The sequence below is a fragment of the Eschscholzia californica genome, unplaced genomic scaffold, assembly GCF_041429995.1.
Source record: "Eschscholzia californica isolate CP2 unplaced genomic scaffold, dmEscCali1.0.p SCAF_4, whole genome shotgun sequence".
Taxonomy (NCBI): Eukaryota; Viridiplantae; Streptophyta; class Magnoliopsida; order Ranunculales; family Papaveraceae; genus Eschscholzia; species Eschscholzia californica.
This window is the reverse complement of record NW_028238461.1, coordinates 561,885-585,470: the sequence shown is the minus strand read 5'-3', so window position 1 is coordinate 585,470 and position 23,586 is coordinate 561,885. Positions and strand designations below refer to the sequence as shown.

General features: G+C 36.5%; 3 protein-coding genes and 1 long non-coding RNA gene across 4 annotated transcripts; 2 read left to right on the top strand and 2 right to left on the bottom strand.

The window, feature by feature from the left end:
* The first annotated feature begins 1,304 nt into the window (after nt 1–1,304).
* Nucleotides 1,305–5,080, top strand: LOC147541202 (uncharacterized). Its single transcript, XM_086632145.1, has 3 exons — nt 1,305–2,094; nt 2,514–4,087; nt 4,499–5,080. Exons 1-3 carry the CDS (start codon nt 1,305–1,307, stop codon nt 5,078–5,080), a joined length of 2,946 nt encoding a protein of 981 aa, XP_086488271.1.
* Nucleotides 5,081–5,974: 894 nt separating this feature from the next.
* Nucleotides 5,975–10,672, bottom strand: LOC147541201 (transcription factor bHLH63-like). The gene is made up of 7 exons (XM_086637608.1): nt 9,403–10,672; nt 7,802–8,032; nt 7,574–7,708; nt 7,364–7,435; nt 7,047–7,271; nt 6,850–6,961; nt 5,975–6,181 (listed from the first exon to the last, which is right to left on the bottom strand). Exons 1-7 carry the CDS (start codon nt 10,003–10,005, stop codon nt 6,138–6,140), a joined length of 1,422 nt encoding a protein of 473 aa, XP_086493734.1. The 5' UTR covers nt 10,006–10,672; the 3' UTR covers nt 5,975–6,137.
* A 6,039-nt stretch (nt 10,673–16,711) lies between these two features.
* LOC147541200 (uncharacterized) lies at nt 16,712–17,879 on the bottom strand. The gene is made up of 2 exons (XR_015224160.1): nt 17,745–17,879; nt 16,712–17,144 (listed from the first exon to the last, which is right to left on the bottom strand). It is a non-coding gene; the product is annotated as an uncharacterized LOC147541200 (long non-coding RNA).
* Nucleotides 17,880–18,767: 888 nt separating this feature from the next.
* Nucleotides 18,768–23,478, top strand: LOC147541199 (uncharacterized). Its single transcript, XM_086637604.1, has 8 exons — nt 18,768–19,439; nt 19,531–19,626; nt 20,008–20,118; nt 20,498–20,807; nt 21,226–21,316; nt 21,736–22,057; nt 22,144–22,292; nt 22,670–23,478. The coding sequence occupies exons 1-8, from the start codon at nt 19,149–19,151 to the stop codon at nt 23,160–23,162; spliced, it is 1,863 nt and encodes a 620-aa protein (XP_086493730.1). The 5' UTR covers nt 18,768–19,148; the 3' UTR covers nt 23,163–23,478.
* The last annotated feature ends 108 nt before the right edge of the window (nt 23,479–23,586 follow it).

Sequence of the window (23,586 nt, the reverse complement as noted above, 5' to 3'; positions counted from 1 at the left end):
TTTGAACTCAATTTTCACAGACGGAGGGAAGCCGATAAACTTTAGCTACCTCAGGTTTCCAAAGGCTATATGTCATAGATGCCGTATCATTGAACATCCTGCTACCCCATGCATCAAGCCGAATAGAAGAGCTTCTGTCTCCCCTTTGAATGCAACTGTGCCTGCTCCCATCTCACCAGGTAATTGGGCCATCTCAGTCGTACCCTCTATTATCCATCAAGAAGCTTCCACGAGTTTAGTGGATTCAAATAAGAATAAAGGAAAGAGAAAAGAGGGGGAACGTCTGATGGAAGTCAAAATAGAAGTGGGATAGATTGGTCAACAAGGGTTTAAGAAACAGAAGGATATCAGCATGGGTAGCAGTTCGTTGGGGGAGAACTTGAGAGGTATTCCTTTTCCTGGTAATATGTTAGTGGCTTTGGACAATGAAGAATTCATCCCTCCTAGCTGGTACGTCCCTCCTCCGGAATCTCTTGACAGTCCAGAGGAGAGAAGGAGACATCGATTATCAGACTATTTCCTTGTTTCTCCCAGCCACTCTTCAGGAGCTCATGATGATGGAATGGATGAACAGCCTAATCTAGTCGATTAGACTAGTGGTGTCTCGGTCTTTTGGGTGTTTTTTGTTAGTTCAGGTGTTATTAGGGTTAGTCTTTTGTTATCTTCATCTAGTTACTTTACTGTCATGTTTGTTTAGTTTTCTTCCTATTTTGGGTTGTGTTATATGTTTTTCATCTGGTTAGACAGATGAACTGATACTTTTGGGGTTGTTTAAGTTTATGTTAAGATATGCTGTTAGTACTTGTTTCTACCTTCTATTCCTGCTGTTTAGCCTCTTAGTCCAGGGTAGTTTTATTAGTTTGTTTAGTTCTTGCTTCAATCTTCTGTGTGCTTGGTTTTTGTTCTCATCTCTCCTCTGTTTTGCTGGTTTCTTGGTGCACGAAAGTACAGTTTAGGGTTTCTCTCCCGGATAGAGTTTGTTCTGTCGCTTTGGCGGGAAGGTGAGTGCCTTTAAATTATTGTAGAAACTCTTGAGGCTTTCAACAGCCTCTTCTTCCCGTAGGGGGATGGCCCCTAACACACCTCATCTAGAGGCACCAGTCATCCTGAGTTGGAACGTGAGAGGTGTATCCTCCTTCACCACAAAAAAACATTTAATGAATCTCATAAAAAAACACAACCCGGATAATATATTTCTTTCGGAAACGAAAAATACATCGACTCAAATTAACAATCACCTCCATATTGGTAGACAATATGCTAGCCACTACATTGAACCTACAAACAAAGCGGGTGGTTTGGCAATGTTCTGGCAACACCACATAAAAGCGAACATCCTATACTCGGACAAAAATATTATTCACTTGGAAACCTTGGACAATAGCAGTGACAAACACTATATCTTTACTGGCTTCTATGGTAGCCCTTACCAGAAGGATAAGGTTAAACCTTGGAAAAAGCTCATGGACTTAAATCCCGGGAAAAATATTCCTTGGGTTGTTTTAGGAGATTTAAATGTCATCCTTGACCCTAAAGAAAAGATAGGAGGAAATTCTTCCTCAAATTCGAGGATGCCGAAGATCATGAGTATCATCAATGATCTTGAACTCCTGGACATGGGGTTCAAGGGAAACCCCTTTACTTGGACAAATAAACAATTTGGTGCTAACCTTATCCAAGAGAGGCTGGACAGGGCCTTGGCAAACCACCCCTGGCTTCAGAGCTTCAAAACTTCAGGTATTACCCATCTGGATTCAGTTGGCTCTGACCACTTACCGATCCTTCTTTCTAATCACGGAGGAAACAATAACCAAGCTAAACCTTTCAAATTCATCCGTACCTGGATGTCTCATCCGGAATGTCATGAATTTATAGCAAACAAATGGGCTACTTACGAGAGAGAAAACCCTAGAAATGATATTCAAAATAACCTCAATAGCTTAAGTAAGCATCTCACTAAGTGGAACAAAACAGTGTTCGGAAACATAGATAATAATGTGAATGATATCATCAAATCTATGCAGAGAAGTCAAACCCGGAAAGAGTACAATGATCTGAACATAAAGCTTGAAGAACTCTATAATCTTCAAGAGAGTATATGGAAGGAAAAATCCAGAAATAATTTTATTACTTTAGGCGACAAAAATACTAAATACTTCCATGCTCAGGCTATCCAGAGGAGCCGAACTAATCGCATTATGGCCATCAAAAATGAAAAGAACGAGTGGATGGAAGATATTAATGACATACAAGACACATTCTCAAAACACATCCTTAACATTAGTACCACTACAAATCCTTCAGACCAGTCAGATATAATGAAGCACTTCCTCCCGAGCATCTCACAGGTCCAAAACAACTTGCTCATCAGGAATCCGACTCACGAAGAAATAGACAACGCTATCAGCTGGCTCCTGGGCCGGACGGATACCCGCATTTTTTCTTCCAATCCAACTGGGACACGGTGAGTGATGACATTTACAAGCTGGTTGAAAACTTTTTCCTCTCCGCAGAACTTCCCAGCAATACCAACCATACCCATATTTGTCTCATTCCGAAAACACCAACGCCAACAATTCCTGCAGATTTCCGTCCAATTAGCCTGCTAAACACCACTTATAAGATCATTACGAAAATTTTAGCGGACAGGTTTAAATCAACGTTGGTTGATATTATTTCCCCTTTTCAAGCGGCATATATCCCGGGCAGACAGATAACAGATAACATCATCATCGGTCAAGAGATTATCCATTCCTATAAAAAGATGAAAGGAGGAAAAAGTTACTTCGGACTCAAATTAGACATGTCTAAAGCCTTCGACAGAATAGAATGGTCTTTCATTACCAATATTATGCGGAATCTGGGCTACTCGAAACACTGGATCAACATGATTCAGGCTTGTTTGTCGACTTCTTCTATGGCGGTGTTAGTTAATGGACATCCTGGTAAGACCTTCTACCCCTCTCGAGGTCTAAGACTGGGGGACCCTTTGTCCCCGTTTCTTTTCACCTTAGCCATGGAAGGTCTGAGCAGACTTATAAATTCCGATATTGAAAATGGAAAATTTAAAGGTTTCCCTAGCCATGGAAACATTCTTGAGATTAATCATCTTTTGTTTGCGGACGACTGTATCATATTCGGTCAGAACTCTCTTGACAATATCGATAGGCTAAAACTGATTCTCAATACCTTCGGGAAGGCTTCAGGTCAGGTAATTAATTATTCGAAATCGAATATATTTTACTCTAAAAACTCCCACCCTAAATTCAAGCGAATAATTATGAGGGCTCTTAAAGTTAAATATGCCTCCACTTCGGAGAAATACCTGGGTGCCCAACTTTTCATTGGGCCGAATAAAACTAAAGTTTTCAATGATCTGGTCGATAAGATCAGTCAAAAACTCTCGAAATGGAACAATGCGTTCCTCTCTCAGGCCGGGCGAACAGTGGTCATCACTGCGATCGCAGCAGCCGTACCCCGATATCAGATGCAATGTTTCGCCATTCCAAAGGGCGTAAGCAAACGCATTATGACTATTCAAAAGTCTTTCTGGTGGGGTAAGTCTAAAGGAATCTGTACTAAATCGTGGAAGTCGATTTGCCTCCCAAAAGATATGGGAGGACTGGGCATTCATAGTCCTGAAATTGATAATATAGCTATGTTGAGCAAACAAGCCTGGAGAATAAAGACTAATCCAGAAGCAGCTTGGGTAAAATTCTTGAAAGCTAAATACTTTCCAAATACAGTAAATCCTGGCACCGCAAAGAATCATCATTCCTGGATTTGGAAAACTTTATGCAAATCGCTAAACCAAATAAACACACTGGGCATATGGGAGGCAAAGAATGGAGAAAATATAAATATTTGGAAGGATATTTGGATCCCAAATACAAACAGACCTATCACTAACCACCAAAACTCACAACTTACAAAAGTTTCTCAACTTATAGAAAACAACAGATGGAACGAGAATATAATACGAGACAATTTTGATGAGGCTACCAAAAACCTGATACAAACTATTCCGATCAACCTTGAAGGTAAAGATGAACTGAAATGGAGTTTAACTGAATCTGGAAACTTTACGGTAAAATCGTTATACAATCATCTCAGAAGAGAAAACATCGACCCGAACTCCGACCTTAATGATTGGAAATTTCTTTGGAGCCTTCCTGTCGTTCCCAGAATAAAAATCTTTCTTTGGAAAATTTGTAACGAGGCGCTGCCGGTTAAAGGCAGAATAGGTAAATACATAGGAAACAATATGAACTGCCACATATGCAATGAAACAGAGACTCTGGAACACGCACTTCTTCATTGTCCGATTGCCAGGAATATATGGTTCCACTTCAACATCATTTCAGGAAACATTGTTTCCATCAAAGAATGGATTTTCTCTTGGAATAATTCTACCTATAGATGCAACAATTCAAACCGAACATAATTTGCGACTATACTATGGATTCTTTGGAAAACTAGATGCAATAGTTGTTTTCAGGGTACAAAAACCGAGACTGGCAGAATCATAAATGCTATACTCTACTACCCGGCTGATACTAACGAGATAATAAAGGAAAATACTACAGACACGGGAAGATGGTCCCCACCGTCAGCACCATTCTTGAAAATCAATGTGGATGCTTCCTTCAAGTCGATCGAACAGATCATAGGCACGGGGCTAATTATCCACGATCACAATGCAAACTTCATTGAAGCAGCGGCCGAATGCAATAAAGCTAGAAACAGTGAAGAGAGTGAAGCTATAGCCATTTGCAAAGGTATGGAATGGGCAATACATAGAGAGTATAAGCACATTATCATCGAAAGCGACTGCTATAATCTCATTCAACACATAAAAGACCGAAAGCATTCGATAAGATGGCAATCAAGGACTCACATCAACAACATTACAGATATGACTAGAAGCTTTGAAGAGATTTCCTTCCTATACACAAAAAGATCGTCGAACTCTCAAGCAGACTCTCTAGCAAAGTGGGCAAGGATGAAGAAAACAGGAAAGACATGGAAGCACGTGCCTTATTTTCTTATTAAAAAGTACTGTAAGAATATTTTACTCTAATTTTATTATAGCATCCTATTTCAACAAAAAAAAGTAGCCATTAATCTTTTAACTTTTGATTTTATATGGAAGCCACACATAATTAGGTTTGCAGAAGCTCATTTTACGTAAGATTTTGCAAATATGAGTTTGTAAAAGAAAAAAGTGAAGAAACACCGGCCTAATGTGGGGCACTTTATATCTCCAACCAAAAGGCCCACATTCATATCCCTTCATATACCTAAAGAGAAAAAAAATGGTTGATTAAAATTTTTTATCCGAAAGGAAAAATGAAGAAAGAAATGGTCGAGGAACTTTCTTCCCACAAGGATTTCTTCTCGCCCCAAAGCAATGGCCTTTCTAAAGGGGATGTGTGACCTTTGAGCTAATCCAATAGCGCCAACACTCTCTGGGCCACTCATTCCAAATGGGCCGGCCCTGTAGCTTTTTAAAAAAAATATTTCTCCACTTGGGCCCTAAGTTTATCCCAGCAGAATCCCGATTGGAGTGTCTGCCCACGAAATAACTAGAGAGACAAAGTGTTTTCTCTAAATCATGTTCGATCCAGTCGGAAGGCGTACCAGATATTTCATTTTCTTAACTATAAGGTATGAGTGTCCTATATAACAAGTGAAAAATGACCCTACTCAAAGTCTCACATATATGCAAACTATTTTTTTATGGAAAATAAATGGATTGGACCACACTTTTGGTGGCTACAAAAAAAAAAAAAAAAAAAAAAAAAAAAAAAAAACTTTCCTTGAGGATGATCATTCAAATTGGTCCCATGATGTTATAGTTTTAGTAATCAAGATGATAACATCATTTAAATATTTAATGATCATGAGGGAGATTTGCTTCTCCATTATCATTTGCAAACAACAAAAGAAACTAAGCAAAATTAATGGTTATCACTTAAATAAAGGCACATATATTATTTATTAATATACTTGAACTTTATATACAAACATATGTAACAAAATAGAGCAAGAAAAATGGATCAAGACTGCTTCATTAGACTAGTGTAAACTCTAGCTATAAATTCCTCAAAAAAGAATCTACTATCTTTATTCAACCATCACATCTCCTCCATCTTGAGATTACTGTTCATTTCCATGGTTCCTGCAAAAACATATATACATTGACATTAGTTAAGTAAAAACCTTAATCGTTACGACTATATTTGGTAAAATAAATCTAGAGTAGCTCCCACTTAGATCGTTTACCTGACTCTTTATGCGTCAATTTTGAGATTTTCAAACGTTCTAGAGATATAAACAGGCATCTCGAGAAAATGATGATAAATGAATGATGGGTTGTATTTTGGTAATAATGTAGTAGTTGTATTTCAGCTAGTTCTGACTTAGGGGAGATAGCTTCAAATACGAAATTATCACTCCAACCCTCTGTGAGTTCATTGCGTCTTTATACACATGTTAAGTTATACACTCATAATACTGGTTGTATCGATTCTTAGGTTTTTTTGGACAAAAATTAAAAAGAATTTATGTTTCAACATGTATCATTAACGAACCTGCAAAACCTAATATGAAATCATGCATGGTAAGTACAAAAGAGATGCTCGCTTTCACTTTAGGTGAGGAACAAAAATGATAAGATGCTTTCTTGATTTATAATCACAATGGGCCCAATATTGAAGACAATGAAGATTACAGGCATGAAGTAACTTCAGAGTTTGTTGGTGTTATTGATCATGTTTATCTATGTGGGGGCTCTCTAATCTCTCCCACGACCAATAATTTAACCTAACTTTGTATTTGATTTCTTACCGCCAGTAAATGATTGAGGTGGTAAAACAGTTGGTGTTCTTCCTTGCTGAAACTCTTCCATTCTGTATAGATTTTGTAGGTCACTCTCCCATGTTAAAGTCGGTTGCTCTTGCTGCAATGTTATTTCCAACCCCCAATGTAAGAAAGAAGGTATCATAATAGACGGACAAACCAACATATAGAGAGAAAGAAATTACAGTGAAACATGAAGTGTCCATAAACGTCTCTGGTGGAGCGGTCACTGGTGCGCTTGTGGTTCTTCGAAGATTCACCTCCATTTCGGGTGGATTTAAAACCATATCCAATCCACAAGATGATATCATTTCTTGAACTGGGTTAAAATTAGGAAGGTAGGCAGGGCAATTAGCCATTTCTTGTGCCAACCCAATATTGGGAATAATGCCAGTGCAAGCCTGAAACATCTGTAGTAGTTCCCAAATATAATTTGATCAGAGAAAGTTTTTTACTTAAACATTCTTACTTCCTAAATAAGAATTAAGGTCCGTGGTCTTACATCTTTGGTAAGGAGGTTTTCGATGTTGAAGTCGAGTCTTGGATTTACCGTAGCAAGCTTCATGGATAGAAACTGTAGTAGATTAAAAAGAAAAATCAAATCACGAAACGGCGAAAATGAAGATGTTAACTAATAAATGCTAAATATACAAGACACTGTAAAAAAAATGTATATCACATAATCAAATAGTTAATTTAGTAATATTTCTACCTCTACTTGTTTTTGAAGAGATTGAACATAATTAATGATCTCATCAAGCATTCCAGCTTTGCCTGTAATCTTGTTACACCCTGGGACTAAATCTTGTAAATATTTCATTCTTTCACTAATCTTTTCCCTTCTTACCTATATAATACAAGATTAGCTTAATCAATAATCAAATCTCGAATAAGAAAATTCAAACAAATAAGTTCATAATCAACCAAAAGAAGTTCTTACTCTTTCAGCTAAACTATGACTATCTGTAGCTTGACCTCGACGAGCTCGAACATGGATATAATCTTGTTTGTTATGAACATCAGAAATCTTTGAATTCTCTTTCGATGATTCTCCTGAAGTACTTTCTCTTTTGGTGGTAGTCTTCTTTTGTTCATGTGTGATCTTTGATTCGACTTCCTCGGTGTCTATTTTAATTCTCTTCTCTCTTGTTTGATCCATTTCAATTCCTACCTAAATTTTGAAGAAAAAAAAAACAAACCTATCAACTTTGGTTTAACTTTTCATTGTCTCAATTTGACTCGTCTGAATCAAATGAAACCAAAGTCAGCCACACTATACTGTCAAACACTCAAACTAGTCAAACATCAGTAGTCACGCAAATTGATGTCTAACTTCTGTCAATTCAGACTTGGAGTTAGATTTCAGATTCTACTTACTGAAAGGCCAGTGACTAAGGTTGTGTTTATTTTTTTGTGGATGTCTGAATCTGAAATGACTGAATCTGAAATTGCTGAACTGAATTGGCTGAATCTGAATTGGTTAAATTGTTTCACAAGTAAGATGTTTGTTTTCTCCCATCTGAATAACTAAGTCTGAATCAAACATTTGACATATATACCCTTGTTGATCTTCTTAACAAATAGAAAACCCTAATATCTGTTCTCCAACTTTAAAAGAAAAACCTAGCTTCTCTTTCCTGTTCTCTCTTTATCCCAACAATGGCTGCCTTGGTGTTGGTAGCACCTCTTCTTTTTCTCTGTCCTTTCTCTTTCTCTTCCCCTCCCCTCTATCTCTTCCTCTTTCTCTATCTATCTATCTCTATAATCTTCGATCAGGAAGCTAACCCTCGCCAAATTCGGCGAGGGTTTGGAGCAAAATAACCCTGATTTGCGCGAGGGTTCATACCTTCTGATATTACCTTGACGAAGAGGATGTGAAGGATAAAGATGAGGAAGTGTGGTGTTAGAAAGATGAATCTGGCGATCGTTCTGGACGAAGTCCCACCTGACCAAGTGACATTGAGGAGATAGAGATCAACAAACCTAGAGAAAGAGAGAAAAGGAAGGGGTTGGGGTTGGTCGGCGGTTGTGGTGGCGGCTTTGGTCGATGGTGGTTGTGGTGGTCGGCAGTTTTGGTTCAGTGGTGGTCGGTGGATTTGGTTCAGTGGTGGTCGGTGGTTTTGGTTCAGTATTGGCTGTGTAAAAAAGATGGAAGAAACTAGTATATTTCTAATTTTCGAGGGGTATACAAGTCATTTGTTATGTTTCAGATTTTGGACTCTCATTTCAGACTTGTTTTGAAGTCTGAAATGAGATGACCTTTTTTTCAGACAATTCAGATGTTAAATTAATTCATTCTAGATTTCAGATTTTCTTAACTAAAAAAACAAACATCTGAACTTTCAGATCTGAAAAATAGAAAAAACAAACACAACCTAAGAATCGTAACCTTCTGCATTAAGATTTTTCTATCATGATTTTGAGATTTTAAGAGAAAGCGTAATTGATGAACTAATTGAGATGATGAAGACTAAAAAGATGACACAAATCTCGAGGAAGCTCGAGAAAAAAGTAGCCAATAAATAGACTGTAGTTAATGACCTTTGAGATTTGTGCCTTATCTGATTTTCTCTTCTTAAAGCTTTCCTTACCAACCATGGAAGCCATTTTTTCCGATGAACCCATCTCTCTACTTGTCTCTTCTGTCACTAGACCAATATTACCCACTGTTGGTAGAATATTATCACCCATGGCCGGAGGACAACTAGAAGTTCTTGAAATCATCAAGTAATTTTCCATTTCCACTGAATTATTAGTACCAAAATCAGTAGCTATACTATTATTATTGTTGTTGTTATCTTCACTGAAATCGTTTCTAATTACTGGGTATTTTCCGAAATCCGGCCACCCATTGACGAAATTCAGATCAGTTTTACTAGAAGAAACCTCTCTGTTCATCATACTGTTCTTGATGAAATCAAGATCAAAATTTGAAGTCAGTGAAGGTAATTGTAAGAAATTATTGAAATGGGTACCATCAAAATAGCTTTGATTTTCAATATCCTGATGAAATTTCAGATTTTGATGTTGTTCCCATTTTTGCCGAGATCTTTGTCTTTCAAGTATAGTAATATCGGTACCATTTCCAGCTAAGTTTCCCGGTGTCTGCAAACAACGTAACATCTCCGGTTGGGTTCCGTTCATAACAGAAAATTGAAGAAGAAAGAGGCGGTTCTTTGTTATTTTAGGCAATGGGTAGGGGAAAAATTAGGCACGTATCCGAAGTTTCATGTCAAACGCGTGTCTCTTTCTCACTCTGTAAATTTCTCTCACTAGAAAAAGGAAGCTGTGAGAAGATTTTATAAGGCGTTCTTCTTCTTCTTCTTTTCTTGGTAGTGAAGGAGGATGAAAATTGTGTAAGCTTGAAGATTGTTAATTAATGAGGTATTTATAGAGAGAGAGAGAAAGTTTTTTCGGTGATAATCTGACACTACCGGACTGACCGGTTTCTGACGCCAAATAGTCCCCGGAATTAATAACAAAAGATAAATGAGAGAGAGAGAGAGAGAGAGAGGAGAAGTATCAAACAAAGCTGTGGGTTATGGGACCCAGGATACGTGACGACACGTGGGCGTGTCTGATAAACGGGAAACGGAAGATTAAAACCAACTCCTTGAACTGAGTTCTATCTTTGGCAATAGTTTTACTTTTTCCGGCGGGTGGTGTTTGTTTTTTCTTCATTTTGTGAATCTAATTCCCCCCTCTTCATTTGTTGTTATTCAAAATTAGCTGAAATCAGATATTTTTGTCCGGGAAGCTGCTGAGAGGGGACTCCCCGTACACTCCCGGGTGTATTCCATCTTAGTGAGACAAGGGGTATCTTAAGTCTCTTCGCAATATTTATAGACGGTGAAAATGTTAAAGGGAAATGCTAAATGTACAAAGAATCTTTAACAAGATTCTTGATAAAATGCCATTTGAACGGTCCCAATCAAAATCAAACTTTGAAAAATTTTGAATGTTAAAATACTCTTTGTTTTATTAGTCACGTCAGCAATGAGGTATGCAGGAAGTATACGCAGAAGTCCCTCAATCATTTTTGTTTGCATGGGCAAGACATAAAAAAAGTTCACTAGTAAATTGAGGTTTGGCTAGGGTTCCTTGTATGATTTCTGAGTTTTGACGGTTCAAAAGCATTTTTACTAGAATTTGACCTTTTCTTTGTACACAAAGGTAATGTCATCAAATTCTTCCGATTTTTTCCACCCCTAATGACATGTGCTCCACCCATTGAAATCGTTGGATGTGTCATAAGTTCACCTCTATTGTCCTTATGATGTATTTTCGACGTCCTAAGACTAAACTCACACTTACCTTAGTTTTTGTTTACTTTGCCCATGGATTAAATAAAAAAATGATATTAATTAATATTGGAAAGGCAAACTAACGTAGAGTTAAACTGGAAGTAATTGATCACCAATAATGTTGAGAAAGTCTGTTAAGAAGAAAAATGACCTTATGTCTGACAACATTATCCGTTGGGAGTATATGAGTGCGTAAGATTAGAGAGAGAAAATTGAACTATTTCTTTCGCTAAATATTGCCCAACCATATACTCTGGTCGAAATTTATATGAGATAGTTGTTGGACAGAGTAGTAGTATTGCATCGAAACCTAGAGAGACAAAGAGAAAATATTACCCTAAAACAAAGATATTCGATTTCGAGTTGCCTAACATTCTTATGGTTTGACGAAAGCTCGTGTCGTCCACCACGCTTTGACGGTGTGGTTTGACACTCCTCTTAAGTTCATGAGATTGTGGGGTCACGAGAAGTAATTTAATTGTCAATTACCGTTCTCATCCAAATTCATAATGTCCTTCAAATGCGACGACTGTACTATGTCGGTAATAATGAACTCGGTGAATACTCAAACGTGGCGGTTATGCATGTGTTATTTCTGACATGTCAGCTAAGTGACGTTGTAAAACGGAACAGGAGGTATCTATTTTCGTTGCTGATTGGTCTCAAACTCATTCTGTTGGAAGTTTTTAGGACAGTTTAGAGAATCCTTCATAAAAAAAAAAGGACAGTTTAGAGAGAAAAGTAAACAGAGAGGAACTAAAAACGGATACCCACATAATTGCTTACATATTACTTCCCAAGATTCTCAGCCTATCTAAACTGTTGAATTATAAATAACTGTAGTAAAAACTAGATAACATCAACGGCTTCGATGTAATGAACCAATTGAAGATATTTTTTGATTTCTACTTCTAACTCTTTAATATCCGTTCACATCGGTTGTGTGACGGAGTGTAGTGTTCATGTTAAGAGATTAAACACCATTTTCTAGTGAGCCTTTTAAAATAGTGACTTCCGAAAATGCTAAAGAGAACAACAATATGACTAACAGACTTCGGAAGCAGGCTAATCTGCATTATTTATAACATAAATAATCTTTATTTTCCTTCTATTTCTAAACTCCGTGGCCCATTCTATATTCAAATTTGATGCCTATGGACGGTAAAGGAAGTGTCATAATCATCGATACGTAACCCTTATGATTAACAGATGGTTATAAAACACTTTATGGCATTACGGGGTTTTATGCCAGATCTTATACGCACAACCAAGTCTGAGTTATCAAGAAAATTGTGTTAAATTGTAGTCTTTGCCTCTAAAATATGGAGACCTGTATGTGGACACATTGAAGAAGAAACCAAGATGAATTATCACTTCATAAAATAATAGAATAGAGAAATGAATACTGCAAATATAATCGAATTATATTAACAGGCGAATACTAGTTGGTGTCTTGGTGATAGATCGATAACAATAAGTGAAAGTAAAGGTGAAGAAGTAGAGTGGGACATAACCCGGATTAATTTATGGGAGATTTTATAGGGCCTCCTCATTTTTGTTAAAAGGCCTCCCCTTAGTGATAATTTAGCAAGTAAAATGGTTCATGGGGAGGTCTTTTAACAAAATTGGGGAGGCCTTATAAAACTTCCCTTAATTTATTCGAAACCAACAATTATGAATCACATATGTCCACTACTACTAATCATGGGATTCCTTCATTTTCCCCAATATATACTACTTTCATATACTGTTTTTGATTCTATATATATCTCTAGATTAATATGGAGTACAATATGATATTTAACCAGAACCCAGATGGTCTCCATCTTTTCATGTCTCATTTTCTTTTTTTTTTTTTTTTTTTTTTTTTTTGAAACCAAGGGAACCATTTCCATTAAAAGTGACAAAATCACATTGTTTACATGGATGATACATCATTCTTATTTCTCTCCTACGAAAACTTCATGAGAGTTACATACCTTTAAATGTAAAGTGCCTCATGAAGAGAAAGAAATGGAACTAGACACAGACTCAATAAAATGACCCTAAAGGTCGAGAATGAAAAGACCTTGAAGGTCGTGAATAAGAAGACCCTAAAGGTCGCGAATAAAACCCTAAAGGTCGACAAAAAGAAATAATAATACAAAATATTAAATAATACAGAATAAAAAACTAATATAAATCCCCGTCGCTCTTGCCGGAAAACCGCCATTGTCGTCGGAAACCGTCGCCGGAAAACCGCTGTCATCACCGGAAAACCGTCATCACCATTGAAAAAATCCGCCGTCATCATCGGAAAGCATAATTAACTCAGCCGAATTGCTTCTTCTTGAAAAGAAGAACATACCCAGATCCTATTATAAATCTCCATTTTCTGGAACCAAAAGAAACCTTGATAATGTTGTTCAAACTCATCCAAAGTCCTCCACTGATGAGACTCAAAAAAACCAATTTATTCAATCCAAACCCTACATACCCAAACTGTTCAAATAGAATAAAAATTCCAAATCCCAATTTCAATTTATAACTCCTCAACTGTTGAATTTCTTCTTGATAAAGAGAAGTAGAAATGAGACAAGAAGATGATGAAGAAGAAGGGAATAGGGATGTGATCTCTCCATTGATGATTGGTGGTGAAAGAAAATAAATTTTCGGTGAAAGGGGAAAAGAAGATGTGGAAGAGGAAGAGGAAGAAGATGAGAATAAAGAGTGAAAATGAACAATTCTACAACATTGAAATCCCTAGAAACTATTAATGGATAAAAACAAACTACATGGGAAAGATAAACGGGTTCCGGCGAAGGGATGACCCTTCGCCGGAGGAAAAAACTTAGATCTGAACCTGGTAAAGAAGGGAGAGAGAGACGGTTAGAGAGATTGGGCCAAATAGAGAAGACGGTTCATGTCTCATTTTCTACCATTAGTATCCTTAATGTTATCTACAATTTATCTTGTGTTTTTCTTGTATTAGCAGTGTGCTTCAAATTCATGACCTAAAAGTAGAAGTTTAAACTTCTTACCACTCCAACTAAGTTGTTATCTGATTTCGAATTTTACTTCATCTCTAAAATTTATTTAGCACACACTATTAGATATCCTAACCCGTTTCAACACAAACAACTGATAGGTTGGTAAATTTTCGCTTATTTGGAACTGAAAAGGTACATTTCACCCATCTTAGTCGAGCTTAAATTTTCTTTTTACTCCTCCCAATTTCAACTTTTATTAGAAAGGCCATTTTATTGCCTAAATTTTAGTGGAGGTTCTGATTTTTGTTTCGTTGTGCCTAATTTATATTTTTTTTTTTGTTAAGATACCTAAATAATATTTATTAGGTCCAGAGTTTGACAAAGATATATAGTAGCATAGTGTCGGATAAAATATTTACCTCAGTTGCATCACGAGTTTCAAACACTATTTTCTAAGACCTTCTTAGTTTATATTTTTTTTCTTTTATAATTTTACTAAGGGTGAATTTCAAAGTTTAGAAGAAAAACATGGATAAAATTTTAATAACTTTGGATATATTTGGCAGAACCCTATGTGATCATTTCTCTGTCTCAATTATTTGAAAATATATGTTCTCTTATCTTATCTTACTGGATAAGTCATAAAATATCATTCCTTTTCTATTTTCCAACTAATTGTATATAGTTCTTCAACAAAAAAAAAACTAATTGTATAGTGAGAGAAGAGGGGTGTGGGTCACTAGACATGGAGATCAATGAATAGAGCACCAAACCCAATATAATAAATAGTGCAATCACAAGGCAATCAAATATCTTTTTTCTTCAACAAAAAAAAAATCAAATATCTTTTTAGATAAAGTAAGTGGGCATATTTTTGTAGGGCAAATTGACGTAGTCTTCGACGAGAACAAAATTTCATACTTGTTGAGTTATAACTTTTATGTCAAAAATAGAAATAATATCGATAGTTTTTTAACAGAGAAAACAACTTGTCTTCCTCGATGAGTGGATGTGATAGTCTCACATTTGGAGAATGTCATGAGTCTGAATATCTAATGTAACTTCATATTGAAAAAATGTAGATGTTTCTTTTTTTTGAAACCATTGAAACCCTTTTCATTCATATGTGAATAAATCACTGATTACATGGATAAATGTTAATCCTCTCGGTTCAGCGACATGAGAGTTACATAATCAAATTCTAAGAACTTTGAATGTAAAGTACCTCATGAGGTGAGAGAATTTGGACTAGACTCTGACGAAAAAAAGATAGAAAAAAGATGAAAGGATCCTAAAGATCACAAATAAAAGGACCCTAAAGGTCAACAAAATATTTAATAATATAAAAACTAATGAGAATCCCCGTCGCGTTCGCCGAAAAACCGCCATTTGCGCCGGAAAACCGTCACCGGAAAACCGCCACCACCATAAAAAAACCGCCGTCATCACCGGAAGACAAAATTAACACAGCAAGTCTCAACGAGTCAATTCTTTCTTCTTTGTTACCGATGAGAGCGATTCCTTGTTCTTTAAATATTGATTAATTTCTGTAAATCTAAGAAGAAACCCAATAAACCTAATCGAGGAAGAAGAACTTTCAATTTGGATTCGATCAGATATCCTCGTCGTCGTGGTTGATTGATTAATTTCATTAAATCTCAGAAGAAACCCAATAAACCTCCAATTTCGTTCAATGAAAACCTAGATTCATTAAATCCTCCGGAAAGAACGGCCCTCCTTCAAGTCATCGGAGAAGCCATTCCTTCTTCTGTCTTTCTTTCTACAATCAAATTAGATTGACAAAATGAAAACTTTAGTTTCTAGTTCGTGTTTCAACAGATCTAGAGTTTCAACAAATTAGGGTTGACAAAGTGAGTACCCTTCAAAGAAAACCTTAGTTTCGATCAATTCTTGGTGGTAACTATTTATTATAAACGAACGTAAAGGGATCCGGCGAAGAGAGAACCCTTCGCCGGAGAAGCAACAATAAATCTGGGTGTAGATGTCTCTTAACATAGACAGTATTGATAACTACTGAACTTTAGATTGTTACACCACCTAGAGTCTCTAGCAATCTATATATAAATAGAAAGAAAAAGATTTCAATTGATAAAGGTAAGGACCCGCCATGTGTTATGTCGTGTAGATGTACGTTCCTCGTAAACGGTCGTGTCAACAAATGCATGTATCCGCGCGATCCATTGACCACCCCCTAGATAGGGCCTTCATATATATTCTATTTAAGATAAAAAAAAATACATGTATTTTTTGTGTTTGGTCTTGAAATTTTGAAGCACCTGACGTATGATTGCACCATCTACAGCAACCTAATAGCGATAATTGCCAGAATCGGTATATATAAATGGCCCATTGTAGGTAATGTTGATGGGCCCTAATTTAGGTATAAATCTACCATGTGGGCTACCCATGAATTCCACACTCACAACTTTATGTTAATTAATACATAAGATGTGTACTTGTCTAAATACATAATCGTTCGTGAAAGAAACAAACCCATGAGTATTTAGAGCTTGTCGAGTTAAGATATGCTAATTATTCAAACATTAAGCATCAAACTTAGAAATTAAAACCACGAAATTTTCACATATTCCATATTTCATATGATGGGAAAAGTAAAATAGTTGTCTGTCCACACACAGATATGAAAAAAAAATGAAATTGTTGGTTTTGGTACCAGCTACTTTATTGAAAGAAAATTACGAATCAAAATAAAGTGTTGTCACACAAACATGGTTGTTGTATTTTAGTTTTCATTGTTCTTGCGGGTGGTGGTAATGTCGTCCATTGAGAAGATGGAATTATCAGTTACGGCAACAAGAACATCTTTGCCAAGGAACTGTACTGTCTACACTCTTACAATGGTAAACAGGATAAGTAGGATTGCATCGACTTCCACATATGGTGTTGCAAATAACTGAATTTGGGATTGGAATCTTGATGGGGGAGAAACATGATGGTTGTTGTGCCTTCACCACCATTATTCCCATTACTATAACAAAGTCAAACACAACTATTAGTTTTCAAAAATCAAATTAACAAAGCCCAATCATTTATTTATTTATTCCCACATCAGAGTACCAAAAGTCCAAAATAAGGGTATGAATTCAAAATATAATGGATATTTTTTTCTTTCCTAAGTTTTGGAACTTATTAGGTTTCGACACATCATAAGCATTCCACTTGTTACGTGATATTCGTTAAGTTTGTAGTCATCCAATTTAAAACTAATTGACAATGAGTGTAGAGGACGTAGACATTATATTGTTCGTTGGTAGATACCCATTCTCCCATGGGGAATATTTTCAAATCTCACACGCACTCTCACGTGTGACATTCTTTTGAGCCTAGTGCGATTTTTTTTTTCTTTTAGGATCACATAGAGCACGTGACGCTCTTAAGCCTATCATAGTTGGGTCTAGCTACCTATACTATATTAAGTTTATGCTTACCCAACTTATAACTAACTAAGACATGTTTAGTTGGAATCAAAATACCAAGGATTAATTGAAATCAAAATAACAAATGTTTAATATTAATTTTGTGGGAATCTAAATAGTAAAAAACGTGAAGGAGAGAAAATCCAACTTACCTGATGTGGAAAAGACGACCAAAAGAAACAGCAAGCATTGCGAAAAAACTTTACCCATAATCTTAAACTCAACTAGATTCAATAAAAAAAATTTCTGATCCGCGAGAAACAGACTAAATACTAGCGTCTATTTATAGTACCCTAACCTCATTAAGATGATAAAAGAGTATTAATTATTTATTGAAACAAAACGTGGCCACTTGTATTTCCAAAGGTCAAAGAAGTCACGGAATCTTTATATATTTTATCTATTGAAAATGTTTCAACCACCTAAAAATGGGCATGAAATTAGCATAAATATCGACCAAACAGCTGGGTTCACATCACTTTCTTTTTCTTGATGAAACAATACGAGTTTCAATCGTTAGATTTCTATTCACGTCAAGATTTTCGGCTGCCTTATCATTGTTGTTTGTTTATTATCCTAACTTCATTAAAATATCTTAACAAAAAAAAAAAAAACTTCACTAAAATAATATTTATTTGCTATATAACGTGTCTCTTTGTTGTTTTCATGAATTTCTCTAGCAATTGGTTTAAGATAGGTCAACATGGGCAGTTTCATGGATAAATCTAAGGATTAACTAATTATAACTACACCGGATCAGAAATGTGGCATAACTAGTTCGTTCGTAACATCTCACATTTCTTTCTTCCATCTCTTTGAGAGGAATAATAGTTTTTTTCTCTTGAAATTGACTACGATGTATGATAGTCATTACAATGGCGTTGTACATCAAATATGTGATAAGCACGATACTGTCGAATTTTAACAAGAACATGTCTAAGTCCAACTAAACTATGACCTAAAACCTAATTACATTATTTATGCCTTGATAATGTCAAGTTCAATAATCCAAAGATTCCACCTCAACTTTTATAGATCATTCGAAGGGGGCCTGAAACCCATATAATCTACTTTATACTCAAGTTCAATAAATCCTAGATTTCTACTTTCATAGGATTAAATGTGGAACCTCCTAGTTACGAAGTAAGTGTTCAACCACTGCACCAAGAGACGATGATCATGGTGTTTTTACCTCACTAATGAGAAATTCCTTAGGCACTTTTTTATACGAGATCCAATCATATAGAAAAGCCCAAATCTATAGGTATAAGATCCGATCACATAAAAAAGCCTAAGCCTAGGCCCATATCCAAACCACTAAAGCAAGTAGTAAGTAAAATCTATAAGAACCGTTGGATCAAATTGCCCTTCCTTGATGACCAAGAAAATTCTCAATCAAAGTCGCGCGCATTCGATTTCTTCATTCATCCTCAACTTGGCTTAAACCCTATTAGGGGCTTTTACCTTCCTCTGTTTCAACAATGGCGTTTTTTCTTCCAAAACCCATCTTCTAATTTCTATTTGATTCAAGATTTACAGAAGAAACCCATCTTCTAATGGCTGCCGGAAAGATTTATTCATGTGCAGCTATGGCTGCCGCAGCTGCTTCTATCTCTGTTTTTACTGAACGTGTCTACGCCGATGGCCCTTTTCGTTTCCCCCCATTTTCTTCTTCTTCTTCTTCTACTAAATCAGCTCAGAATACCCAACCAGATAACCCTAAATCAGAAGTAAAGCAAGTAGCTGAAGAACCCAAAGGTGGTTCTTCCTCTGGTTTTGATCCAGAATCATTAGAGAGAGGTGCTAAAGCTCTTCGAGAAATCAACAGTAACCCTTACTCAAAACAGGTACTTTTTCTTAGTTTTCATGATTAGATTGATAAATAAATGAAAAAGATTAGAACTTGAAGTAGTAATTGATTTGTTGTTATTGAATTAGGTTTTTGAGCTAATGAGGAAGCAGGAAGAAACTCGTCTTGAAGAGTTAGAAGCTGAGAAAGTTCAATTTCAAGCTATTCAATCACAAAATGATATTGTATGCAATTTTTTTTCCTTTCTTTCCCAATTTGCCAAATTATGAGTACTGTTCTAATTTGAATAGCTTTATACATCGAAACGAGTTTCCTTTGGAATTTCCCAAGTGATTATGTCTAAGCTAACAAATGCAACAATTTGGGTAGTTTAAAGTTAAGGCTATTTGTGTAAACCTTGTGAATGTAGCTCGATAATGTGAAAGAATATAAAACCTTGCCGATTAGATAAACCCGTAGCTGGAAATCAGTCGTTTTGCCCATGTGGGGGAAGAAGTTGTTTTTAAAGCTTCTTTATTGGACATAGATCAGGATGTGTTCTTTAGGTCCTCTTTATTTTTATTCTGTAGTTAATGTGTTTAAAAGTACAAATTTTGCATCTGCAGGAGAGGCAACGAAAAATGGCTGAAGAACAAAGGAATTTGGTACATCAACAAGCGCAAGCAAAAGCACAAATGGCACGATATGAAGATGAATTGGCTAGAAAGAGAATGCAGGTATCAGGAACTACATATCCAGAGTCGTACTAAACTTTTAAACTAGGATTTGACTTTACAACACGCCTAGGCGAAGCAGCAATGGTGAATCATCGCAATATTTGTTTGAGTTGATGGGCCATATATATAATAACTGTCACTCTGTCAGTAAGTCGGTCAAGTTCTTTTAGGTTGATAAGTTGGTCAAAGGTTGATTGTTTTTGTGGGTTTGAACTGTCATAGTGATTTCATTTTGAGAGTGAGACTTCTTGCTTTGTTTGAACCAAACCCAGACAATTGAGTTGCTAGTAAAATCGTTGGAGGTTTAAGCATTATAGTCAAGTACGCCAATGGTTCCACAATTTCAATCTCTAAATTGGTGTTATATTATTGTTTGCAGACCGAGCACGAGGCCCAAAGGCTACAGAATGCTGAATTAGTTAGGATGCAAGAGGAGTCTTCCTCAAGAAAGGAGCAAGCTAGGCGGGCTACTGAAGAGCAAATTCAAGCCCAGCAACGCCGAACTGAGAAGGAGAGAGCTGAGATAGAGCGGGAAACAATAAGAGTAAAGGCTATGGTTGAAGCTGAAGCTCGAGCCCATGAGGCAAAACTGACCGAAGACCATAACAAGAGAATGCTTGTTGAGCGTATGAAGGGTGAAAGGGAGAAGTGGCTTGCAGCCATCAATACAACTTTCAGTCATATTGAAGGTATACAACTAGTATCTTTCTGTAGTTGTAGTAAGTAGTAGCATTACTTGGTAGGTTGATCAACTATCCTTCTGTTCTTAATTATCTGAATCCATAATAAACGGTCTTGTAAACATTACTTGTTGGATCTAAAAATTAAGGCTAGATTGTAAACATTGCTCCAAAACCTTATCGAGTTTGATTTGACATTACTTGTTGGATTTGTATTTCCGTAGAATATTAGATAATTGCGTTCCTTAAACTTTTCATTTTAACACTATTGAAGTCATCATAATTCAATTAAGCTGCTTTAATAAACACAGTGAGTCTGTAACATATTCATGCTTGCTACCTATAATGTGCTAAAGCATTAAATTTTTTGTTGGTTGAAAATGAAGAAGGCTCTTCCTGATTTACTGGTTGCTCAATGCGATTGTAGGCGGTTTCAGGATGTTATTCACCGACCAGAGTAAATTGGTTATGGCTGTTGGAGGAGCTACAGCACTAGCAGCTGGAGTTTACACTACCAGGTCTACTTGCTATCTCGTTATGGTTTCTTGTTCTGTTTCATCCTATTTGATCGTCAATCGTTATTGTGTGGCGTCTTGTTGCCATTATGATACATCAGTCGAATTCTAAAACGTTTGAAGGAAAATAAAAAAACTTTTTTGGACTTTGCCGATTAATGTTTAGAAAAAATTAACTTTACACCATCTGATTTATTAGTGTCGCCTATTTGTGGTATGTTCTTGGTCAGTTGTGAGTCTAGGAGAACTCCTTCCAGCCAGGGAGACATGTCACAAACAAGAAAGCCGTCCACACTTGATAACTTACTTGCTATTTTATGTAGAACCCTTGATTCTTAAAGTTTCTGGATTGCACCAGGAATCCTGTAAATGGGATGAAATACAACCTAATACTGACTGAAAATTCTTACATGTATTCACAGAGAAGGTGCAAGAGTAATTTGGGGTTACATCAATCGGATACTGGGACAGCCTTCTCTGATCCGAGAATCATCGATTGCTAAATATCCGTGGTCGGGAATGGTTTCTCGGGGCATCGGTAAGGTGTTAAAAACTGGAGAGGGGACAAGCAGAACTAATTTTGGCAGCATCGTTCTTCATCCTTCCTTACAAAGGCGGATAGAGCAACTTGCCCGAGCCACTGCTAACACTAAGGCGCATCAGGCACCTTTCAGAAACATGCTTTTTTATGGACCACCTGGCACTGGTAAAACTATGGTTGCAAGAGAAATAGCTCGTAAATCGGTATACTTTCAACATTTCATCTATCATTATGTTCCAAGATGTGTAAATGCAAGAGCTCTTCTTACTTGCTTTTATGATATTTACAGGGCCTCGATTATGCCATGATGACTGGTGGAGATGTTGCTCCACTGGGTGCCGAGGCTGTTACCAAAATTCATCAGATATTTGACTGGGCTAAAAAGTCAAATAAAGGTCTATTACTCTTCATTGATGAGGCTGATGCCTTCCTGTGCGAGTAAGTTGCCTTCTCCCCAATTGATTATTCGAATTCTTTGATCCCTGAAGTTTGCATTTTTTGTATGACTATATGCATTTTCATCCTGTTCTAATATGAAATTATGCTATTTCATTGGTGGTTTTTTGGCATTTGTACTCCAAATTCTCTAAATGTATTTATCTCAACCAATTTTTCTTCGAGGACTCGTAAATCAAGAATTTAGCCACCATTAGCAACTCGATTCTGAAATTGCAGCTAAGCAATCTTTCTGTTTCACCATTTCAAACAAATTTTGTGATTGACTTGAGAATTATATTCAGTTAGCGCCTACTAATTCCGAAACATCTAAATCCCACTTTGAATCTCTTTAACACTTGTTTGTTATTATAATGCAGGCGAAATAGCACCCACATGAGTGAAGCTCAACGAAGTGCGCTAAATGCATTGCTCTTTCGAACTGGAGATCAATCACGAGATATAGTTCTTGTACTGGCAACTAACAGACCAGGTGATCTTGACAGTGCAATTACAGATCGTATAGATGAAGTAATCGAATTCCCACTCCCAGGCGAAGAAGAGCGATTCAAGCTACTAAACCTGTACTTGAAAAAATACATCATAAACGAAGACAAAACCGAGTCTCGTTTTGAATTCATGTTTAAGGGAAAGCCACAGGATATATCAATAAATGATCTGCCCGAAGATGTAATCCGTGAGGCTGCTCGTAAAACCGAAGGTTTCTCTGGTAGAGAAATAGCAAAACTCATGGCAAGTATTCAAGCTGCAGTTTACGGGCGCCCAGACTGCACGTTGGATTCCCAACTGTTCATGGGGATAGTAGATTACAAGGTAGCAGAGCATCACCGGCGAATGAAACTCGTAGTTTAGAGTAAACAAACGAGATCTCACATCTCACAAGTACGTAATCGAACTCATCTAAGTTTCTCTTCCGGTGATATTACCAGGACAATAAAATTGTAATTGCAGGCTAATGCAGTGATTTTTGAGTACCCTTCATTCTGCCTGGCAATATAACTGGATTTCAGTGCATTTTTGTATTCTATTGAGATTTTCAAAGTAGTTGATTCTTTCTTTGCTCTTATTGAGGAATATGGAATTTGGGTGTTTTTTGTTGTCATTTTACTATTGTCAAATGATCAATGGTGTTTGAAGAAACAATCTAATACATAAGAAAAATAAGGCATATGTGGGCCAATGAATAACTTATTATCATGATTAGTCGTCGTCCCGCTTAATCTTATCACGAGTAATCATCATTACCCTTACTAATAGAAAATAATCCAAATTTCAA